The sequence below is a fragment of the Phyllopteryx taeniolatus genome, chromosome 4, assembly GCF_024500385.1.
Source record: "Phyllopteryx taeniolatus isolate TA_2022b chromosome 4, UOR_Ptae_1.2, whole genome shotgun sequence".
Taxonomy (NCBI): domain Eukaryota; kingdom Metazoa; phylum Chordata; class Actinopteri; order Syngnathiformes; family Syngnathidae; genus Phyllopteryx; species Phyllopteryx taeniolatus.
The window spans coordinates 12,212,900-12,237,176 of NC_084505.1; the positions used below are offsets into that span (position 1 = coordinate 12,212,900).

At 40.1% G+C, this 24,277-nt stretch overlaps 1 protein-coding gene across 2 annotated transcripts; it reads right to left on the bottom strand.

The window, feature by feature from the left end:
• Nucleotides 1-5,803: 5,803 nt before the first annotated feature.
• On the bottom strand, nt 5,804-23,053 carry prkacab (protein kinase, cAMP-dependent, catalytic, alpha, genome duplicate b). Of its 2 annotated transcripts, XM_061769523.1 has the most exons (11): nt 22,261-23,053; nt 18,909-18,970; nt 17,549-17,677; nt 15,669-15,767; nt 14,743-14,825; nt 14,475-14,601; nt 13,506-13,601; nt 10,071-10,193; nt 8,898-8,957; nt 8,703-8,807; nt 5,804-8,631 (listed from the first exon to the last, which is right to left on the bottom strand). In XM_061769523.1, the coding sequence occupies exons 1-11, from the start codon at nt 22,304-22,306 to the stop codon at nt 8,506-8,508; spliced, it is 1,056 nt and encodes a 351-aa protein (XP_061625507.1). In that variant the 5' UTR covers nt 22,307-23,053; the 3' UTR covers nt 5,804-8,505. The 2 variants fall into 2 exon arrangements, with proteins under 2 accessions (XP_061625507.1, XP_061625508.1); XM_061769524.1 differs by lacking the exon at nt 15,669-15,767 and having other exon boundaries at nt 22,261-23,052.
• Between the last annotated feature and the right edge of the window lie 1,224 nt (nt 23,054-24,277).

Sequence of the window (24,277 nt, forward strand, 5' to 3'; positions counted from 1 at the left end):
AGGAGAAACTTTTCTTTTTTTGCCCAATTTGCATCTTTGTTGTGTTTTTTTAAAATTTATTATTAAACTTTATTAAAATTTATTATATTTCTATGCGGAGTCATTGCAGTAAATAATAATAAAAAAATAAACAACTGAGTAAAACACTTTTCTATTGGCAGGAAAAAAAGGAATAACAGCAGTGCATTTTTGATGCCCACTGTGCTGCTTGAAAGTTTGTAAACCCTCCTGACATGGTCACTCTTTTTGTAAAAAAAACATTAAACTAACCTGGATAAGCATACATCCAAATCCCAATACGTAAAGCACAATATAAATATAAATAATTATATGGGACAATAAATACATTTATATATATTATATAGGTATAGGTGCTTTTATAGCTGTTTTTGATTTGTATGTGGTAGTCAATCTTTTTTCTTTTCATTAAAATCCAAGATACTGCTGCTACTAGTATAATCATTTATGTTATTGTATTAGTGTCTGTAAGAATTAGGATGTGTATATGTTTTCTTATTACTCTATTACTATATTGATGTTCTATAAAGTAATAGCTAAACTAAAAGGAAGTAGCGAGAGATCTCACAAAAGCTGTTTTGGTTGGCCATGGTCAGCACTGAGCATTATCGCTCATTCTGTTCCAGTCAATTCGCTCTGCATCCTCCAGGATAGCAATTATTCTAGACAAGAGACAAAATGTATTTCAGTAAAGAATATGACAATAACATTTTAACCCTAACCGATGGAAGAAATAGAGCAACACAAATACCACAGAGACAAAGACCAAAACCAATACTGTTATCTTATTCACCCTTTATGTAAACAATGAAATATGCCAAAACAAAAAAACAAATAATAGGCTACCTTCAGCGTCTTTATGTTTCCTCTTCATCCACCTTGTTTGATGGTTGCAAAAGGGCCGCATGTACAGCGGCTGAAATAAGTATTTAACGCCTCACCATTTTTCTCACTAAATATATTTCCAAAGGTGCTATTGACATGACATTTCACCAAATGTTGGGAACAACCCAAGCAATCCATACATACAAAGAAAGTAGAACAAACAAGCTCAGAAATTATGTTGTGTGTAATAATGTGAAATGACCCAGGGAAAATGTATTGAACACATGAAGAAAGGGAGGTGCAAACAGGCATGGAAAGCTAAGACAACACCTAAACTCTATCAATCATCAAATAGCAATCCAGCCCCTTGTCAGTGCAAATTGAATATCAGCTGGTTCAGTCCAACGTGATGACCTACAAAAATAGTCTCATTGCCAAGGTGTGAGTCAAGATTAGTAAGAGCAGAGAGCTGTCTCAAGACCATCGCAAACTAATTGTTGCAAAACATAACGTTGGCATTTGTTACAGGCACATATCTAAGCTTCTGAATGTTCCAATGAGCATGGTTGGGACCATAATACATAAGTGGAAAGGCAATCATACTACCATAGATTTGCATCGATCAGATGCTCGTCGCACAATTTCTGAGAGAGGAGTGCAAAGAATAATCAGAAGACTTGTCCATGAGCCAAGAACCACCTGTGGAGAGCTTCAAAAAGACCTGGAATTAGCAGGTACTATTGTCACAAGGAAAACAGTGAGTAATGCACTCAGCCGCCATGGCCTGTATGCATGCTCACCACGCAAGACTCCATTGCTGAAAGAAAACATGTCAAAGCTGGTTTAAAGTTTGCTGAACAACATTTGGACAAGCCAGTTAAATACTGGGAGAATATAGTCTGGTCGAATGAAAGCAAAATTTAACTGCTTGGATGCTATAATGCACACCACATTTGGAGGAGAAATGACACTGCACATCACCCTAAAAACACCATACCAACAATGAAGTTCGGAGGTGGGAACATGATGGTGTGGGGCTGCTTCACACCAAATGGTACTAGTAAACTTCACATTATTGAAGGATGGATGAATGGGCAAATGTACCGAGACATTCTTGACAAATATCTGCTGCCCTCTACGAGGATAATGAAAATGAAACAAGGGTGGACATTTCATCAGGATAATGATCCAAAACATACTGCCAAGGAAAATCTCAATTGGTTTGAAAGAGAAAAAAAATAAAGCTGCTAGAATGGCCCAGCCAATCACCTGCATTTTGTCTTTCCCGATTGCAGTATGTCAGACTACTGCCATAAAATCTTGCCGTATCTCGGTGAGACAGTGCCAACACTACACGACGTATTCTGATACCACCGCATTCTGTCTTTTACGATCAGTAGGCTTCATCTTGTCAAACACTGTCAGAGAGGCGCGGCCAGAAAACGTGTCACCGGTCAACACGACTGGATACACTCGTTACCAGGGCCACGGCAGCAATGCCCCGTGCCAATGTATTGTGTGTGTGTGTGTGTGTGTGTGTGTGTATGTGTGTGTGTGGAGGGGTCGGGGGGGGGACAAAATGAGGGAAAACGTGTGGTGGTCGTCCTTGGTGCTCGGGAGAAAACGATCATTCAAGGATTGCTTGAGGTATGTTCTCGTACTTTTAATAGGATACGACTTGCAAGCAGGCAACAAAACATGCAGCCTAGCAAGCTAGTGCTGGCACTAACGGTTGTACGTAGACATGCTGGTGTTCTGTCGAATAATGCTCTAAAGCTTCTGTTAACATTGATTTGTGGGCATAAATAAATGTTGACAAGGACGACCAAGTATGTTGACAACGGCAAGCACGGCAGGCAATGCGCCTACTCACAATACGCAATCCTATTGGTCGACGTCAAGGTGCGCTGTCAGAGAGTTGTCGTTGATAAGTCACATGACACGGAAGATATCGAAAAAAAATTGAACATGCTAGACTTTTCATTTTGGCGTCGTAGGGCTATCGTAGGGCCAAATCATTGGTCGTGGATTATGTTACACTACAAGATGTTTTGTCATTTCCGACAAAATATGTCGGGCCCGATCTCAGAAATCGGCTGTGATAACTAATCGGGTCAATATCGAGGATAAAATCCTGTAGTTTTATCTAGGTATCAGGCTCTGAAATCATGAAAAATAAGGCCCGCCCTCGAGCTGCAGGACTGTGTGGGCGTGTCTGCTGAAGCCGCTGGAGACAGCCCTTCACCTGTCAATCAAATATGTCGGCTCGTACATGTATTTTTGTCTGTAGTCAGCTACTGGCTGAATAACATTTGCCGCTTATTGTTAAGAAACGGGCGGCACGGTGGCCGACTGGTTAGAGCGTCAGCCTCACAGTTCTGAGGATCCCTGGCCCCGCCTGTGTGGAGTTTGCATGTTCTCCCCGTGCTTGCGTGGGTTTTCTCCGGGCACTCCGGTTTCCTCCCACATCCCAAAAACATGCATTAATTGGAGACTCTAAATTGCCCGTAAGTGTGAATGTGAGTGCGAATGGTTGTTTGTTTGTATGTGCCCTGCGATTGGCTGGCAACCAGTTCAGGGTGTACCCCGCCTCCTGCCCGATGACAGCTGGGATAGGCTCCAGCATGCCCGCGACCCTAGTGAGGAGAAGCGGCTCAGAAAATGGATGGATGGATCTTAAGAAACGGTCAACTTTCCCGTGACCAACACACAACTCTGAGCAAGGCACTGACGTTTGGGACGCCTCTGCCATGGTCGAGCGAGCTCTTTAGCTTGTTAGCTTGCAGGCTAGTAAACGCAATAAATAGTTAACCTTCCCTTAAGTGTCCCTGTTGTGCGGATCTACACGTGGCGCATGAAGCAAGTCTGTGGAGTATTGGACACAGCCAATGTTTGTCCGCCGGTCCATGAGCCCAGTAGCAGCTAATACGTACTAGCATAGCCGCCAGTAGCAGGCCACTTCGCAGCGGAGCCGCGCAACTTGTGTGAGCATACTACTATTTCATAGTAATCTACTGAGAATTTAAAAAATGCTTAGCTAACATTGGCTCAGGCTTTTAAAATGTGTTCTTCATGGCTTTGCTAACGTGAACCGACTAAAAACTGCATCAAAACTAGCAAATAATGACATCTAAAAGGAAATACACCTTAAAGATAGAGTATATAACTTTCAAACTGCTAGCAAGACTTGAAAGTAGCTTCACTTTAATCCCTGACCCCTCCTCGTGTCTCTGCCCAAAGAAACTCCCCCAGCTCACTACATGTGTGTCCAACACTAAATGTTACCAGTTTGATGTTGGACAATCAATTATAAATATGAGAGGTGATCAACTTACTTGACGAGCCGGTGAGAACGATTTCGTTGTCAGTGGTTTTCCAAGCCCAGCCATATGCGGCCGTCCCCATATAGGACATCACCGTTATGTATTTTAACCCTTAATGTGTCTCAACAGCTGTCCAATTCCCTCTTTTTAACTTTTATTACTAACCTGAGTTAAACTAGCCAGGAAACTCCCATATTATAGTCTCCTTTGCGAGAGGCTGCGTGTGCAGTGGTGCTCATGAGCAAATGATTGAGACACTCTTCGGTCACGCCTCCTTTGTCTATAGTCTCCAATTGGCTATTATTGTCATTCTGTGACCAATTGTGAAATAATTAAAATTATAGGCATAAAATGAGGCCAGAGAGGGATGATTTGTTTTTTAAACAGATCATTTTAATATTCTACTGTCAGGTCATATAGACAGTTAAAACATTTAGAACAAAAAGTTGTTGTTTTTTTTAACTCTGGCAAGGCCGAAAACCAACATTGAATGCCCGTGACCTTCGATCCCTCAGGTGGCACTGCATCAAAAACAAAGATCAATGTGTAAAGGATATCACCAGATGGGCTCAGGAACACTTCAGAAAACCAATGTCAGTAAATAGAGTTCGGCGCTACATCCGTAAGTACAACTCCAAACTCTACTATGCAAAGCAAAAACCATTGATCAAAAACACCCAGAAACGCCGGTGGCTTCTCTGGACCCGAGCTCATCTAAGATGGACTGATGAAAAGTGGAAGTGTTCTGTGGTCCAACGAGTCGACATTTCAAATTGTTTTTGGAAATTGTGGACGTCGTGTCCTCTGGGCCAAATAGGAAAAGAACCATCCGGACTGTTATGGACGCAAAGTTCAAAAGCCACCATCCGTGATGGTATGGGGCTGTGTTAGTGCCAATGGCATGGGTAACTTACACATCTGTGAAGGCACCATTAATGCTGAAAGGTACATACAGGTTTTGGAGAAACATATGCTGCCATCCAAGCAATGTCTTTTCATGGACGCCCGTATTTCAGCAAGACAATGCCAAACCACATTCTGCACGTGTTACAACAGCGTGGCTTCATAGTAAAATAGTGCGGGTACTAGACTGGCCTGCCTGCAGTCCAGACCTGTCTTCCATTGAAAATGTGTGGCGCATTATGAAGCGTAAAATACGACAACGGAGACCCCGGACTGTTGACCAGCTGAAGCTGTACATCAAGCAAGAATGAGAAAGAATTCCACCTACAAAGCTTCAACAATTAGTGTCCTCAGTTCCCAAATATTTATTGAATGTTGTTAAAACAAAAGGTGATGTAACACAGTGGTAAACTTGACCCTGTCCCAGCTTTTTTGGAACGTGTTGCAGCCATAAAATTCTAAGTTAAGGATTATTTGCTAAAAACAATAAAGTTGATCAGTTTGAACATTAAATATCTTGTCTTTGTAGGGTATTCAATTAACCATAGGTCGAACATGATTTGATTCTGTTTTTATTTATGTTTAACACAATGTCCCAACATCATTGGAATTGGGGTTGCAGTTGTAAAGTATAAATACCTGAAACAGTACAGTAATTTTTGTATTGTAGTATTTGTATGTCAACATTGAAGAAGCAACACATCCACCTAAGGGAAAGAAAGGCAACGTCAGGATGATTTTACAAGTAAAACTTTATTGGAATGATATTCATGTTGCAAAATATTACACTCATGTTTTTATGTCACTGCTGCTGTGACTTCCCTTTGCTGTGTGTGTGTGTCTGTGTTTTATGCTGTATTGTATGTGTGGTGGGGGTTAACATCGTTCACACTGGGGTCTCTCATTTCCCAAAAAGTGTGACAACATATATCAGCATAGTACCTGCTTCGAAGGGAAGTGTCACTACAGAAACATCGATGAGACACATCAAACTGTTGTATCATCACCTCAAATTTCATTTTATCCATGTTAGTCAACATTGAATCGGACGTGGCTGGGATACAGCAATTGTGAAGTCTTGACAAGTGGCACAACAGTATCAAATAATAAGAATAATCATGATCCATCTAATGTGACAATGTGTATTAGACCTCAGCCCAGATTGATTAATCAACCATTTCACCTCACTTTATAAGAGAAGAAACACTGCTCAGTAGGTGAGCATTTGTTGTTTGATTGTATTGTTAGATTAGCATCCGTTATGTTACATTTCATTAGGATAAACCCATTTAGCTGTATCATGTCATTCTCAAGGGGTCTCTTGTTGGTCTTTAGAATGCAAACGCTCAAAGGTCACTTTCGTTGTATTGTTCTTATGTCTTAGCTTGGGTATGGAGCCTGCTATTAAAAGAAATGGACAGAAAGACAAAAAGGGGTGTACTAAATTGGTGCAGCTTAGTTTGCGCTGAGGAAGTTCTGAAATAAAAGTTTTGTATCCGAATATCCTGCACTAAACCTGGGGCCATCGCATTCGAGTCATCATGCAGAGAATATGAAATGAATCCTGGGGCAACTGGGGCCAAGACTTAGAATGAAGTCATGACAGAGCAATTGTGAATGGGGCATTGAGCCCACACCAGCTGTACGAAAGTCTGCTATGTGAACTGCTACTACCAATAGCCCCCTTCATTTTCCATAACATTCATGGTTAAATAAAAAAATAAAAAAAACTGAAACTTTTTATAAACTACTGCAGACTGAACTTTTAATATGAAATCCTACTATATTGTTATGAGAACCATTGAATGGTGGTGCATTAAAATGTAGCTATAAAATGATACTCAAAGGCTTTACTGTCTGAAAGCAATCAATACAACTTTAGTTTTAGAATTCTTGAATGGCAAGATGTTAAAAAGAACACCACTGAGATGTCAAAACGCTTGCCATCATATCTAAAGGAGGCATTGACCACATGTATCATGTCGGTTAAAGAGTATACAGTGCACGAACCATGTTAGCCACTCCAAGATCTAGCTGCAGATGCGCTCCCTTTTCCAGGCCAGTTCAATGGTATGTCATTTTCTTTTTTTACATCACCACCATATGGAATAAAACACTTTTAAAAAAAAAAAAAAAAAAAAAAAAAAAAAAAAAAAAAAACGTGATGGGCTAAATTTGCCATATGATTAATGTAGTTCAACATTTTAAATGACAAGAGGAATGAGCTGAGTATTGGGATATTTAAACACATTTTTTTTAAAGGACACAAATAAGACCAGCATCAATGACAGATCAAAGTGCTCTGGTAATCCAGAAGCAGTTTGAGGTAGTCTGCCTCAGATGGTCTCTTTCAGGACAAAAACATGCAGAGTAGGTGAGATCTGAGCGCAGACAGCACAGGCTTTTGTCCAGTCACAAAACCAAATGGAAGGGCAAAAACGTGGAAGACACTAATCAAATATCTAAAAATTCCCTTTAGTTCCTTTGAATTCTTCCCAGAAATTAACATTTCCATTTCCATGTTTCCATTGGATAAAAATATCCAATGTCCCCATTGAGTGATATGTTCAAACCTGAGATACCATTATGTAACATGATGTGTTCCTTCACACCATTGAAACCGTGCTTGTCCTTTCCTTTGTCCGCGTCATTGTGTTAGTTAGCGTCACATGATATCACTGGAGACACATTTAAACATTTATAAGTTGGTGCCGTGGAGATGGACAAAGTTGTCAAGTTGCAATGACAATAAATACTGACACACACACAGAGTCATCAAGAGTGACTTCTGTCTGTCTATCGTCCAATCACATTGGTGACTTGACGTATGCTGTCTACAACATGGGGGATGGAGTTACTTGACAAAAAATAAAGTTGCAATACCGAAGCCTTTCAAGCTGAACGTGTATCTCTGTGTGTCTGCTTTGAGCATTTACTTTAAAACTTCTGTTGCTCACCAGAGGAAGCGCAAGCCAACCAATTATCAATGTGAATTTAAAAAAATCAGTGCAGACTTTTGCTGGTCCAGTTCCAGTGGTCTTCACATTTGACGAACAGATGGACCAGTTGACTCTAACAAAGGAATTTGCCTCTCTTGGGCTCCAAACGTGAAGGATGAAATCATACCAGCAGGGAGTAAACTGTGTAGAGGCGACTCTAAACAAGAGGGGTTCCCCAAGCCATGAATCTGAAGCACACCTTCATTATAAAGGGATCCATAAATGAGACAGAATCATAAAGAAATTAGAACAGAAAAAGGCAACACTGCTGGTTATCAGTCTCCTTGCTTGATCCCCTTTCCCTCTTCTTGCAGCTGGTGCTTGTGATTGTGAGAGGAGATGGTACGCTCCTCCTTACATCTCCCACTTGACCAGCTTAGCTCTGTCTCCCCCAGCTTCCTTATTGAATCCCTCCCTCATTCACTCGCGCACTAACTCTAGAACTCAGCAAACTCCTTGGCACATTTCTCATTGAAGGAAATGCGGATCTCCTCCTCCTCGTAGTCGTCAAAGTTGCTGGTGTCGCCTGGCCCCTTAAACTTGGGGACGAATGGAGCTTCCACCTGTTGAAGGACAAAAAAGACAATTTGCTTGCATCTGCACACAAAAACACAAACAGGCAAAACATACACACTTTTTTCTGGTAAATGGCAATCCAGTCAGTAGTTGAAAACCACTTGTGTCCCTTAATGTCGTTGACCCCGTTCTTGAGGTTCCCATAGCGTTTGGTAAGATCAACCTGAGAATAAAAACAATACATTTACTCCATTATGATTTATTGAGGGGAAAAAAAAAGGAAGTTATCATTACAATAGCTGGAATGTTTTACCTGTAGCAGGTTCCTCAGGAGATCCTTCAGGTCAGAGCTGAAGTGAGACGGGAAACGCACCTATGGCAGAAAACAAAGCTGCTTGTTTTTCTCAATCCGTCACAGTTTTTCTTTTTAGAGTTGACCAACATTGACCTTCACCCAAAGTTGTATGCCTCAGATGCAAAATGCAAATAAGGATGGGACACAAGACAGTGATTAAATGCTATCGTGTATTAGAAGAGAAACATTACGATTCCCCCCCCCCCCACACACAAATTGAAGGGAAGTTTGCAATTAAAAAAAAAAAAAAAGTCATTTGTCATTTGTTAAAACATTCATTATGACTTGATAGTAGTACATGATAAATATGAAAGACTCAGCCGTCTCTGACCTCTTCTTGTGCCTACAACTTGATATACAAGTAACCACCGCACCCGAGGAAAAACAACCAATCCGATACAGAAGGCGTGACTTCCAAAGTCTCAAGTAATGCTTGTTACTCAAAATGGTGCCTATTTTGGACTAACGCATTACAAAGCAACATCACTGTTGCTGGTATAATGCTAATGTGTGCTTCAACAAAACTCAAAACAGCTCTTCTTACCTTGCATGAAGCCACCTCTGGCAAATTTAATAATATCCCTCCCGCACAATATGACTAGAAATTGAAGGTCAAACTAAATATTTAAGTATATTGACAAAAATGTCATCAACATAAATTGTAGACAGGTGGTGAATTAGATTTCCAAATCATGATGAGATGATTAAACCAACAACTGCATTAAAATATGGCCATCAGCTTGTAATCATTTTGTGTATTATTGAAGTCGCCTCGTGAAAATGATCCGCATGCGCCACTGCAGGTGAGAATACAGCACCTGTCTAGTCTAAGGATTTGCTTCTTTTGTCTCTTTTGTCCAGTAATATACAGTAGACATTTAAGAAATAAAACAAGTCATTGAAGGTGTCATTGTCAATACATATTGTACATGCATAGCTGTGAAAAGATGTATTTGGCTTTCTGGTGCGGAATATGTCAGTTGTCTGTGTTTTATTTGACTGAACTATGTTGTTGTAAAACTGTTATTCCCCCCGCCCCCCCAAAAAAGCTAAAATTTTAATTTCTCGTACACAGTTTTCAGCAGACAGTGTTGAATAGAGTATAAGTGTCGATCGGAGAGTGAATCATACCTTCCCTGATACAATCTTCTCGTAGATCTGAATAGGCTGGTCAGCAAAGAAAGGGGGGTACCCAGCTGCCATCTCATAGACCAGTACGCCCAGCGCCCACCAGTCCACTGCCTTGTTATATCCCTAATTAGGATGAGAACATGGTTATGAGACATCTCATAAACAGGCTTATTGCAGTCTTGGAGAAGCTTGTTAAAAGCACGAAGTATTGTTAATACTTCCTCGCAAATGTATATATATGACAACTCTCCAAACAAACGTAAATATGGGTAAAATGATGGCCTGGAAAAGAATTTCACATGAAGAAAGCAATAGTCTGCTGAAGTCAATAGGTCGCAGGCTTGATGCAGTTATTGCAAGTAAGGGTTATGGGACTAAATATTAAATGCTATTCACTTTAAGTTAATTTAATCATGTCTGTTTCAATACGTTTGCTCACTTGAAAAGTGGGTAGCTGTCCTGAGTTGTTTAACACATCTTGATGTAAATGCCATGAAATGAAAGCTGGAATTCTGAACTTTTGTCTCATATTCATCTTTTGATCTGAAACCCAAATGCATTCAGTATGCAACAAAAACAAAGGAATTGACCTTGCCATTCGAATACTTTTGGAGGGGACTGTATATTACGTATGCATACTATATTTTTAGCAATACAGAGTAAACAACTGCATCATTTGGTGATCCAGTTACTATAACCCACAGGTGTCAACCCCAAGGCCTACGGGCTACATCCCTTTGTGCCATTTTATGAAGCCTGTGAAAGTTTGTCACTATTGTTTCTTGGCTTAAGTTCAAAACTAGCTACATAATAATGAAACGCAAGGACAATAATTTATGAATATGATGTGGTAATCATTAGGGGTATAACATGGGTAAAAATGGGTAAATATTTAAACTCAGAAATGCATTACAATTTTTCTTACTGCAATTCACTCTTGATTCAGCAAATCCGTGGAATCGATTCACCTCCTGGCCACTGTGAGGCGCTGTGCATGTGGTTCACGTTATATAGACAGCAGTCAAACAAAATGGCTATTCGAGCAAATAGCAGCGTGAAGCGAGCGACTTCTACTTTTAAATGTGACGTTTGGGGTCATTTTGGATTCCCCTGTAAATCCGGAACACAGAAAATGTCTTGTCGACACTCCAACCACAATTCCAACACGAAAACTGTGAGAAGAAGCCATCCCGGAACTGATCCCTACGTACGTAGCTATCATTTTTCATTTCATTTCTAACGAGTGGGAATTCGTGACAAATGTTCTGCAGGCTCGAGCCCCCTCCACAGAAGCCATACAGGAAGGCAGCAATATTGCGAACTTGTTGACAGACAAATGGGGTTTGACGAACGAAGGTACCGGTACTGGTTTATCTCACAATGCCGCAAAAATGCAACTTAATTAGATATTACTTAAATGCCCTGCAAATAATAATAGTAACCCTAATCAGTAAAGAAATATTGTTTACGTATACATGCATTTTCAATTCAGAGCTGAAATTTAACTTTTGTACTCCATATGAACAAATAAGTTATTATTGTGCATTTCTATTCCAGTTTCAAAGAGGAAATAAACACAACTTAAGTTTACATGCACTTTACATTTTCAGCGTTTGTACACAACTGCAATATTTTTTACTTTTGTACTCCATATATACAGTACAAATAAGTTATGTGCAATTTTTATTTTTTTGTTTTATTGCTTAAAACATGTGATGTGACATACAACATATTTTTACATGGCATCAAATATAGATATTTCAAAATTATTAAAATGTACTCTTAATTGTGTATTTTTACGGAATCGATATTGTAACATTTAAATCGATATCGAATCGAATCGAATCGCAACCTAAAGAATCGAAATTGAATCGAATCGTGAGGTTCTTAACAATGCCCAGGCTTAGTGTAACAATGTTTTTCGCGTTACCACACGGAACATATTAGGTAAGCTCTAGCCACACGTCTACTCTGTAAACAAATACAGTGCTGCTCAGGCTAGCGATGGTTCATTTAAAACATGAAAAAGGTATCAGTGCAGCACAAAAAAAGCCGTTGGTGTTTTTATAGTATAATGATTCAGACTGATCAAACTGTTACCGCACCATTGATTTCCTATTAAAAAGACAAACTGTGGATGTTGCACTTTCCAAAAAAGAACAGATTTATGCTGTTAACATTATTAAATATTTGATTTTTATTGTATCGAATACATTACTTTGTTTATTGGGGGAATCTTTCATTTTTGGATCACTTACTGCCAGTGTTCAGTCTAATTTTAAACATCACTAAATCTTTTCCAAAGGATAAGCAGTTTTATGTTTTTTATTTATTTATAGATTACATTTTGTTCCCTTACTGTACTAAATGTGAGCCAAACCATCACCTCAAAACCAAGATACGTACCGAACTGTGATTTTAACGTACCGTTATACCCCGAACGATTATACATTTACTGTATGTGGTTTCACAGTTCTAAGCAGCCCTCTAAGTGAACCCATAACAACGACATGGCCTGCAATGAAAAGGTTTGACACTCCAGCTAAAAGCCAACCTTTTCCTAAACTTATGGTTGGGAATTGGATAGTTTTTATGGGTCACCAGCTGTTACAGTAAAATGTTGTAAATGGGAATTTTAGAGTGTTATTATTGCTGTTGTTGCTATATTATTGTGTACAGTAAGCAAGATTTGGGGGGACGGGGCCGACACAGTACTCAGAGGGCCTATGCGTTTTTTTGAGAAGTAAATTAATCAGCCGTCGTCGGTGGGCAGTTTTCACGTGTGGCCAGCACTTGCCGTCCGCTGCGTTTTGGCCAAATTCAATATGCAAAACAGCGTCGCCCGTCGGTGACAATTGATCACTCTGATTGGTTGTTAGCAAGCGAACCGACACAAACGCAAACAAACGACAAAGAAAAAGGCACTATATGGCTAGCTAAACGTCGATCATTACCCATTATTTGTTCCTGCTTGTATTATGAGCGTGTCGGGTAAGGTTAGGAGGCTATATGAGCATTTTATTTCATAAAATCGCATCCGTGGATTGTATGGAAAACAATGATTTATCACCCATGCTCACTAAAATGCAAAAGTTGTCTGTGTAGCCATCGCAGTGGTTGACTAGTTGAGTTATGTAAAGTCTTTTGACACTGCACTTTCTTTGAAAGACTTGACACCGCCAAAATAGGCAGACTTACATCGGTGAAAAAAAATAAGCTTTGAGAGAATACAGATGTTGAGGAACACAAAGTATACAAGTTATCATGTGGGAGGTCACGTGCTCCCCTACATGCTATTGAATGAAGGTATTCTTCACCCAAAATATGTGGGTTAAATTTACCCAATTAAAGTGGCTGCAAATTGTTACACTAAATGTATTGGGTAAATTCTATGGGTTCTTTTTTTTTTTTACAGTGAGGAAAACATGGATTTACCTTGCTGAGGATGATTTCAGGGGCAAGATATTCTGGCGTGCCACACAGTGTCCAAGTCCTGCCCTTTACACGTTTGGCAAAGCCAAAATCTGTCACCTGTGAGGGGAAAAGACAATGACTTAACTCTGAGTAAGAGTAGTGGTCTGTCTGTCTATCCATCCTCTTAATTTACTCTGAAATGGATTTACTCAGTGTGCAATCTGGGCTTGTTTAATTGAACACAAAGCTAATATGTAGCCATTACCTATTATGTTGGATTGTGTATATTGTACCTTCTGCCATCTAATGAAATAGCTTTTTAATGAAATAGTGGCAAACCTGATGATCTCTCACGGCACCCTGGTTGGGAATTGCTGGCTACTGTGAGTGCGTATATCAGCTCAGATTTTAGAACACAACATTTTTTTGTGAGCAGGGGTTTCTACCGCAAATACATCAAGCTTGAATGTATATTTTGCAGAAGAAACGGATACCCTCACAGGCATTTAAGAAGCTTATTATTTAGTCGTGATTTATAATCTAGGTTTTGTGGGTGTCTGTACTATTAATACACTCGGGAAAACATGAAGTGATCAAAAAAATTAAATGAAATGCAAATCATGATTACATATTAGCTCCATACCATTTTGATACCGGTTGCAATGTGAAGTCATGCCAGTCTATTATTGTAACAACACAATAGCACATCACAATGCAGCCCTTCATTTCATTTTCTAGTGAAACATCACACATTACCCTTCATTGAAGGGAGGATTTCCAAAGCATCACTCACTTACAAAAACAATACTTATCAATAATTGTTTGTAAAACAGAATGCATGATTATCTATCTATATGTGGTGTACATACATTACATATATTTTTTCCCCCAAATAAATTTCCCCTCTCTTTCTCCAATGCGAGAATTAGCTTGAGTGACATTTGGTAGTTACATGTTCTCATTTATTCCTTCTTTAGGGTATAAATGTACCTGTATGTATCCCTGTTGGTCTATGAGCAGGTTTTCCGGTTTCAGATCTCTATAGATCAGGTCCAAAGCATGCAGGTATTCGAAGGTCAGAACAATTTGTGCAGCGTAGAACCGAGCATGAGGTTCACTGTAAAGGTAGGCAGACGTGCACAGGGAAACACATTGCACAGTTAAGGACAAATGTGCCAGAACGTATTTCCACATTTTTCCACATGCCACCCCCCCCCCCCCCCCCCCAAAAAAAATGCTTCATGAACTACATACAAACCTAAATCTGCCAATTCTCCGTAGATGGGAGAACATCTCTCCGCCTGGCACATATTCCATCACCATGTAGAGGTTAGTGCTGTCCTGTAGAGGAAGGAGAGTGAGACATGCTCTGCATAGAAATGCATAATTTTGTAGCTAATACAATTAAATCCATTAACTACTTCACTACCTAAGGTGCAAAAGTTAAAAACGTAACGCTAAGTGACATGACAAAATAATTCTATTACATGTTTAATAAATACAGATATTTAAAAAACACAAACTACATACTGTATACCTACAGTACATGTTTTGGATCAAATGAAAAACAACCTGTTTCTGTGTGGAACAAATGAGAGGAGATGAGTTGATGGGTTTATGTTCATCGGGCTTGGCAGTATTGAACTATGACATTCATCATCTTTTGTAATAAAATCCAGAAGACATGCGTTTAATGCTATCAAAATACTGACTGGCATCGTTCATTGGGGAGCGCCCCTATATTCTAGTTTCCAAAATGTGCCACGAGAGGCCGCTCTCCACAAAGAAACAGCACAAATGAAATGGACCGGCAGTGGTCCAGTATCAAAGAAATATGGCCCCACCTGGGCCATGGATGGATTCAACTGCAGATCATCTTTGTTATCTTTGCAATATAAAAAGTGGTTCATTCCATATACCAATTCATTTTGTGGAATGTCACGGAGGTATAAAAACCAGACATTGTGCAAGCCTGCTGTTAATAGGTTTATCTGAGACATCACAGTATTCAAGCCCGGGGCATTTAAGGTTCATCCAAAAAGCTTAAATGGATAAAGCCTTAAGTGGAGAATGGCCAGCTGGGGAACAGGTAGGTACAGTGTCAAACAGGTCAGCTAGTCCCACATTGCATCAAATTTCAACCATACAAAATTTTGGAGAAATACACAATCAAAATTGCCTTACCTTGAATGAGTACTCTAACCGTACGAGAAAAGGAAAGTTAACAGCTTGAAGAATTCTCTTTTCATTAAGAGTGTGCTCAATCTGCTTGAGCTTCACCACCTAAAATTTGGAGAAAGTGAGAAATGAAATGGCCAAATTGTGGAACAGGTGTGTTTTTTCACTTTTTCACTTTCCATCTACTTGGTAGAGTTCTTTCTTAGCAGAGTTCTCTCTCTTCAGTCCATAAAACCTTGTCCCAGAATTGTTTAGGCTTGTCTATGTACTTTTCGAAAGAGTACAGCCTGGCCCTGCAATTGAGTGTTTTGCATCTTTCAGTGTAGCATTTGAACTTTTGCTCATGTTCATGACGCTCACTCCTACCCTTCTGCAGGTTGTTCGTAATGCCACTGACACGTGTTTTCGGGGTCTCTCTCTCTCTCTCTTTTTTTTTTTTTTTTTTTTACAGCTTTCAAAATGCTTCTGTTGGTGTTTTTCTTGGTCTACCCGACAGTACACCAAACTGGTTGTATTGACTTTGGCCAATGTTTGTGCAATGGCTCTGATTGATATTCCATAGACATTGAGTGCGCTCTTATTTATTATTTGAATAAACAATGCAATATGACTTTCCTGGGCAACAAAACACAACTGTCACATGTTCCAATACTTTTACCAACATGAATATGGCTGAGTTTCAACAAAACCTTTTCAATAAAGTTACATTATCATTGGGTGAAGCAACTACTTTCTCCATCTTGTACTTTCTCCAAATCGCTTCTGACTCAAATCCAGGATGGCATTTATCTTTTGATGTCAAATACAAATATTTTCTGTCTACAACACAATTGAAGGAATAGGCCGTACAGTTCCAAAACTTTTGGAGGTGAGTTTATACCCTTATTTTGAAACCATGTTGTCATTTCCGCTGCAATTAAAGTGCAGGTTAGTCATTAAAAACAATACAACACATTGTAAAACAAGATACATTGAAAAACTGTCCATAGCCACAATACCAGGAAGGCAGTCAATGGTGATATTATACAAGCTTTTCCAAGGATAAACTTTTTTCTTTTTTTGGGGGGTGCTTTCTCGAGCTTGTTCAATATGGAATGAAATATCACTTGATATCCGTCAAGAAAAAGGTAAGATTTTATTGAAAAAGAAACATGGTCCACTTATCAGGTAAATAATGTTAGGTTATTGCTTTATTAGCTTTTTAATTGTTTCTATTTGGCTTTATTATTATCCATTTGAGACAATTTTCATCATCTGAGAGATGTTGCTTGAGGATCAAAATACATTTCTGTTGTAACAGTATTGTACTGTATTTACATCTTATCAGATTAAAAATGGGTGTCTTTTGTGTTGTTGTTTACTTTTGTGCAACTTTATACCATGTATTTTGAGTAACTACTGAATCGACGAATGATATCTAACTACTGTATTGACGTATTATGTATTGGACGAATTTCTTATTTGTATTGTTGATTATATGTGCACCCCAGGAAGATTAGCAAACAAATAAACACCAAATTTAGCAATATATTATGAACACAATCAGCACAGTGAAAACGATTTATATATATTTTTCATATTAGCTGCAAATTCTAATCCAATATCAAATGATGAGACTCCAAAATATGTCAAATTTTGTATTACATATAATACTCAGTCTCCGACACTTATGTTTTTATATTACAACACAATAATTAGACCCCTAAAGATCTCGAAGGCTCTTTTCCATTTCTAAAAAGTGACATAATACAGTATATTGTATGTGTACATTGTTTTCAGCAGCAATGGCATTTCCATGTTTTCTGTGAGCATCTAAACACATCATCACCTCTTTGTAAATTAGCATCGTGGCAGAGAATGCACCCTGACCTCTGGCCCGGACTGACCTTCTGCTTGTTGAGGATCTTCATGGCGTAATGCTGTCCTGTTTCTCTGTGCCTCACCAGCATAACGCGACCAAATGAGCCCGTGCCCAGAGTTTTCAACCTCTCAAACTGCTCCAGGCAAGCAGTGTTCTGAGCGGACGAAACACAAAGCGTCAGTTCAGCTCGTCTTTCTTTGACGAAGGCATTTCAAGTGTTTGTCGAGGGAACTTTCAAGTTCTCATCTATCTGATAAGGAATCCACTTTTAGCAGTGAGTAACAATTTCTACAAAACACACACTACTCTAAAAAATGTAATCTGTGTCATGCCACAATTTGAAATAATTTAGACCTATGGTAACCATACTAAACAGTTTTTATTTGATTTGATTCTTTTTAACCATTCTGATGCAAGAGAATTATTAGTATCGTATATTCGTAACTTGTATATTTTTTATTTTTAAACTTTTGTGACTTTCTTTCAATATTTAAGAGGATCAAGCATTATTTGTCTTCTTTAATTGCACATGCGCTGTAGGTATGCATACCTGTGTAACATGCTAAAATGTCCCTTTTGCCGTTAGTCCAACGCAAGGTTTAGAGCAGTTAAAGATCTACAAATGCACACAATTATGTTTCCATTCCACATTTTTCATCATTATCCTTGATTTATCTTCCCAAATACGGTTTCTTGTATCTACAAGCTTCATATTATTCATACACTGGCCATATTTTGTCTGAGCAGTTAAAGAGTAGCATTTGAATTTTGTGAATGGTCATATTTTAAGATAGAAATGACAAACGAAAATGACAAAAGATGTATATTATATTTGCTTTTTTTATGACCGTAGTTCTTTGCATTTCTACGAAGTTCTGTATCCACTTCCATGAAAATTATTCTTACTTTTTCCTCAAGACTGTCCTATCCAATGTTCTGAATTTTTGCTTGAGTTTCCAGGATACTTTCTAATGGTGCAAAGATTGTGTTTCCTCAAAACTGTCCAATCACTTCAGGGATATGAATATTTTCTAATGTAAAACACAAGGAAAATGCTGAACATTTGTCATACAACGTCTCAGTCTATTGTGACTTTCTTCTCTCATTTCCAGCCAGAAGGTATCCACTCAACAAATACAAATTCACATCTGGCATGGAAATGAATAATTTGGGGCCTAATACAGCCCCATGACTTCATTTTGGTTCTTGTTATGGAAATGTAACATGTTTTACATTAGTCTGAACTACAGTAAAGCAAAGGATTAAGCATATGCCACTTACTTACTTGATAAGCATTTGAAATGTTTGGACCCAGTGAAATAGAAATAAAATAAAAGTCCATCATCACTTGTAGGTCTACTCTACTGTAAGATGGTTTCTGTCACCTGTTCAGGGCTCTCCCACTTCTTCAGGAAGTCCTCTTTGGCTTTAGCAAGGAACTCCTTTACTGTAGAAGACAACACCAACTATGCATTATTTGTTTGGGCATTAAAACAGAAACTCATATTTGCTGTCTTTTCTTAACTAGAGTAGTATTAACACGAGAGATACAACGATTATTCGATAACAAATCCATCCATCCATCCATCGTCTGAGCCGCTTCTCCTCACTAGGGTCGCGGGCGTGCAGCCAATCGCGGTGCCCATAGAAACAAACAAACATTCGCACTCACAGTCACACCGAGGGGCAATTTAGAGACTTCAATTAACCTACCATGCATGTTTTTGGGATGTGGGGGGAAACCGGAGTGCCCGGGGAAAACCCACGCAGGCACGGGGAGAACATGCAAACTCCACACAGGCGGGGCCGGGGATTGAACCCCGTGCCTCAGAACTGTGAGGCTGACGCTCTAACCAGTCGTACACCGTGCCGCCGATAACAAATCGATGACCAAATTAATCTATACACATTTTTTGATGATCATTGTTTAGAGACCTTGTTTAACCTAAAATCCTCCAAGTCATCGGAATTTCAGTCTCTCAACAGTAAATATTAATGATTATATTTATTAAAATAATAAAGGAGTAAATATTATTAATTACATTTATTATAGTAATAATAATAATAAAGCAGACTGATTAGCATTGTGTTTAATCAAATAAGACATTTACAAACATTTTCTTTTACTTTACAATCACCAATATTTTTGTCTAATTTCTGATGACTGTTATGGAACAAACCAGTCACTGAATCGTAATCAATGAATGTTTATGCATTTTCTGCACTGTCCATTTGAAATAATGTCCTGCTTTTGAATAAAGGGATGGAAATATTAAAAAGTTGATTTTAATCTGATTCATCGATTAATTGAAAAAAATAAATCAACGGAATAGTTAATTATTAGAATAATCATTAGTTGCAGCCCTAATTAACACCAATGCTCAAAAAAGTGGCAGGTGAGCAGGAGGGCACACCCTGGTCCCTAGTCAATCACAGGGCACATCGAGACAAACAACCACTGGACAATTAAGAGTCTTCAAGTAACCTAAGAAGCATGTTTTTAGAATGTAGGAGATTGCCAGAGTACCCGGAGAGCCAAGTTTCGAACCGAGTTAAATGTATAATTGCCTCATTTTATTTTCTGTATTACATAAACACAAGTAATTAATGCAGTCAGTCAACAATGGAGGAAGGGGAGAGGCTCACGGTTTCAAGCTGTCACTATTTTGAGTTTGTGTCAGCTAAAGATGAAAATATTGAGGTTCGTGGTAACTCTCTGCTGTCAACAAACTGTTATATGGCTTCAAAAACACTACGTCAATTTTGAAGAAACATGTTAAGTTGTGCGGTTACATTCAAGCTGACAGACAAAGTCCGACTTGTGGATATGAACAATCGGTAGATACTACATGCCCCCTTGAGATGCGTCCTACGACGACACAAAGCTAGTGCGGGGAAAAGTGTCAGCACATTCCATGTTTGTGGGCGGCACGAAAAACAAAATATACTGTACAATGATCACAACGAGGAACGAGGAGTAACCTAGGTAAGGTAAGATTTAGATGTTTGTCTTGTTTTTTAAATGTTCTTGATTCTTTGCACATGCCTTGGTGTGAAAACAAGTAGCCTATTTATGTTATGCCTGGATCAGACTACAAGACAAATTTGGTCTTTCACGATGGCACTATGTCAGACTACCGCCTTAAAATCTTGCCGTATTTCAATCAGCCACTGGGAAGACAACAGGACATTTATTACAACACCACCATATCTCGTATTTTACGATCACTGGACTATCTTGACAAATCAAAAAGTGTGGGAGGCGGCACCAGAAATCATGTCACTAGTCAACGCGACCTGATGCACCGTTACCATGGCAATGACAACAACAATGGATCGCGCCAATGAACTGTATTGGAAATAAACAAATAAAATGAGGAAAAACGTGTGGTGATCATCAACGGTGCTCGGGAGAGTACGTTTTGGGCTGTCCATTCAGGGATTGCTTGAGGTATGTTCACTTACTTTTAATACGGCTCGCAAGCAGTCAATAAAACGTTATGTATCCTAGCAAGCTTGTGCCAGCACTAACGTTTGTACGTAGGCATGCTAACATTCTGTCGAATCATGCTGTAAAGCTTCAGCAAACATTGGTTTGTGCGCCGTAAATAAATGTTGACAACGGCGACCAAGTATGTTGACAACAGCAAGCAAGGGAGGCGATGGGCCGGTCACAATACGCAATCCTATTGATCGACATCAAGGTGTGTTGTCGGAAAGTTGCCGCTGATGTCACACTACATGTAAGATAACCAAAAATAAATCAAACATGCTAGACTTTTGATTTTGGCGTCGTAGGGCCATCGTAGGGCCAAATCGTTGGTTGTGGAATATGTCACACTACAAGACATTTTGTCGTTCCCGGAAAAATCGGGTCCGATCGGGGAAATCGCCTGCGGTAGCAAATCGGGCCAATATCAGAGACAAAATTATCAGGGACTTTTTTCTTAAAAATTACTTTTGGCGAAACCGGCTGTCATTTTGATGTTGCGGCAGTGTTGTAGGCATCTGCTGAATGTAAGTAAAAAAGTTACTGGTAATACCTTACTTTTAAAATCAAGTAATCAGTGAAGTAACTAAGTTACTTTTTCATGGTAACTGATGGTGTGCTACATCTGCCAAATGCATTATTATTATTATTAAACACATTTTCAAATCAGAAGTCAATGAAAATCATCAATCAAAAGCAAAGTGGGGTTCGGTAAGAAAAAAATGCTTGCAAAAACTCAATGTTATTAAAAGTGAAGGAAGAAAAGAACAAAAAATGATTTGCTTTAGCAGGCCACATAAAATGATGTGGCGGGCCATACGTGGCCCCCGCGCCTTGACTTAGTTTGACACAAGCAATTTAGAAGGCTGTTTACGATTGTGGTTGACACTTGAGGTGCTGTGCATCAACACAGAGCTGCTGCTGATGGGGTTGTTACCTCATTTAGCTTCACGACAGGTGCAAAACATCAGTTAGGGCTGATGTAACGAAGTTGTACGCCGCCGCAAACACATTACACGTACTACACATGACTTACTGTATGTACATAATGTATGGCTCAGACTGAACGAACGTCGTAGTCGTTGCTACTGACAGCGTGTCGCCTACTATTTGGATTACATGCACAGCGAGGTCCAACGTGGCTCTTTCTTAATACACCGTAAGGCCTCTGACGCTGATGCGAGGAGGCTGGCGTCGGTGGGCCAGGTGACGCTCAGGTGCGGAGGGTGCCGCTTTGCTCTACTCACCGCTTTCCATCTCGCTGCCCTTCCTGGCCGTGGGCGCGTTGCCCATGATGACAACCTGTCAACAAACAATCAGTCGCTCTCAGGCTCCGCCGAGCAGGTCTGAGCTCGGTTAGGACTACAAAATATTTCCTCAATCAAAGCACGGTGTTGATCTTGAACAGGCTGTCCGCTGCCGATGCCGCTCGCTCGCCGAGCGTCAGATCCCGGGTCGCTGCTGGGCGCTGTTGGCCAGTCTTCTCCTATGCCTCCTCGCAGCCCCCTCCGATGGAGGCCCCCTGGCTTCCCACCTTCACCCCAGCCTCCCCGAAAAACACAGTAACTGGTCGGGCGGGGATGCGGTATTCTCGGTCGAAAGCCTTCGCGCGAGCAAACTGAGGCGTTTTCAAATCCAATGTCCTCCTATATGGACGCCAATTCGCCCAAATCAACATTGGCCCCCTGTAGCCCCGGAGATGAGCGGGATGACGGAACTACAGCCCAGTGAACGTCCCGCCCACTCAACGCAATCCCACCTGATTGACAGCGGGACCTCGGCTCCCAATTGGCCAACAACCTACGGCGACGTCCGACGGCGCGCTGCGATTGGCCCTCAGCAACCCAACGGCAGTATCCCGCCGCCCTACTCAACTAAGGTGGGGTGGTGGGTGGGATGGGGGTAACGTCACTGATATTTTCCTCCGCCGCTGACCTGGCGTGGCAGGACCGCGACAATGTTTGGGAGCGTGAGGTTGTCGTTGGACGGCTGATGGTAGCGCACTCTCCCAAAACACGCGGGCGCTCCAGTCTCCTCACTCGTCTCTCCCCCGCCCCCCTTTACCGCCGCTAAGCGACTCATACACGTTTCACCGAGTGACGTCAACCACGAGCTATTTTTAGAAATGTTGGTCAGAATGGAACGCACGCGCGGCGCGGTCTGGCCAGCTTGGCAGGACGCGGCATGGCAGACGGACGCGGGAGAGAGATACAACAGCTCTTCTGCAGCAACAACCACACGCCGAACTGGAATGAAAGCGCCTCATCCTCCGCTGCATGTATATCAATGTTCTTCCACAGGGCGAACGTGCCCAAAAGCAGAAGCCCCCCATCTATATTTAACTTGAATGTCACGCACGGCGTATAAAGCATATACAGCTCTGCACATTCAGAGACAAAGAGAAAAACACTGGCACTTTTTTCCCCCGGTATTATGACACCTTTTTATTTTCTGATAAATAAATAAATATATATAATTTAGAGTCTTCAATCAACCTATCATAGATGGTTTTGGAATGTGGGAGGAAACCGGAGAAGTAGTTCTTGCCAATAATTGATATTATGTGGGGACACCGATTATGTTGATTCCTCAAAATAAGTATCGACAATGATTTAAGAAGGTAGGAAATGGCTTACTAAACACGTTCTATAAACATCTGCAAGCGTTAACATTTTTAAATGATCCCTCTGACAATGTCACATCGCTGGTGAGCTATTTTTAGAACAGGCCCACGAGCTACTCGTGGGCCTTGGGGGCTACCTGGTGCCCGTGGGCTCAGTGTTGGTGACCCCTGGTCTATATGTGCAGTAATCCTATGGAAGTTTTCTGATGGCACAGCTATACTTCAATATAATTAGCTCATCATATACCCCTGTATTTCATGGATTAATAGATGTGTGCATCTATTTTTGTAACGAAAAATTGTATTTTAAATAAGTTCTGGAAATAGTGAAGACCAAATATTTAAGTATACAATTACTGTTCAATTTGGTGGGTAGGGGCGAGGGGGTGGGGGGAAAGCTTGTAATATCTGTAAAAAAGTGAAGAAAATTGCAATTCTGGTGCATTTTCTGCCAAAATGAAAACAGGTGGGAGCATCCACAAGTTGATCTAAAATCAAAACATTGGTATAAAATGGTTTAGATATTCTCAAAAAGCTGTAACTGCATTGATGAGTCACGTAATCATCAAGTGAGCACTGTGGTGCACACCATGAAATACATATATAACATTTTACGTGACTATCCAGTGACTCTCTACCAA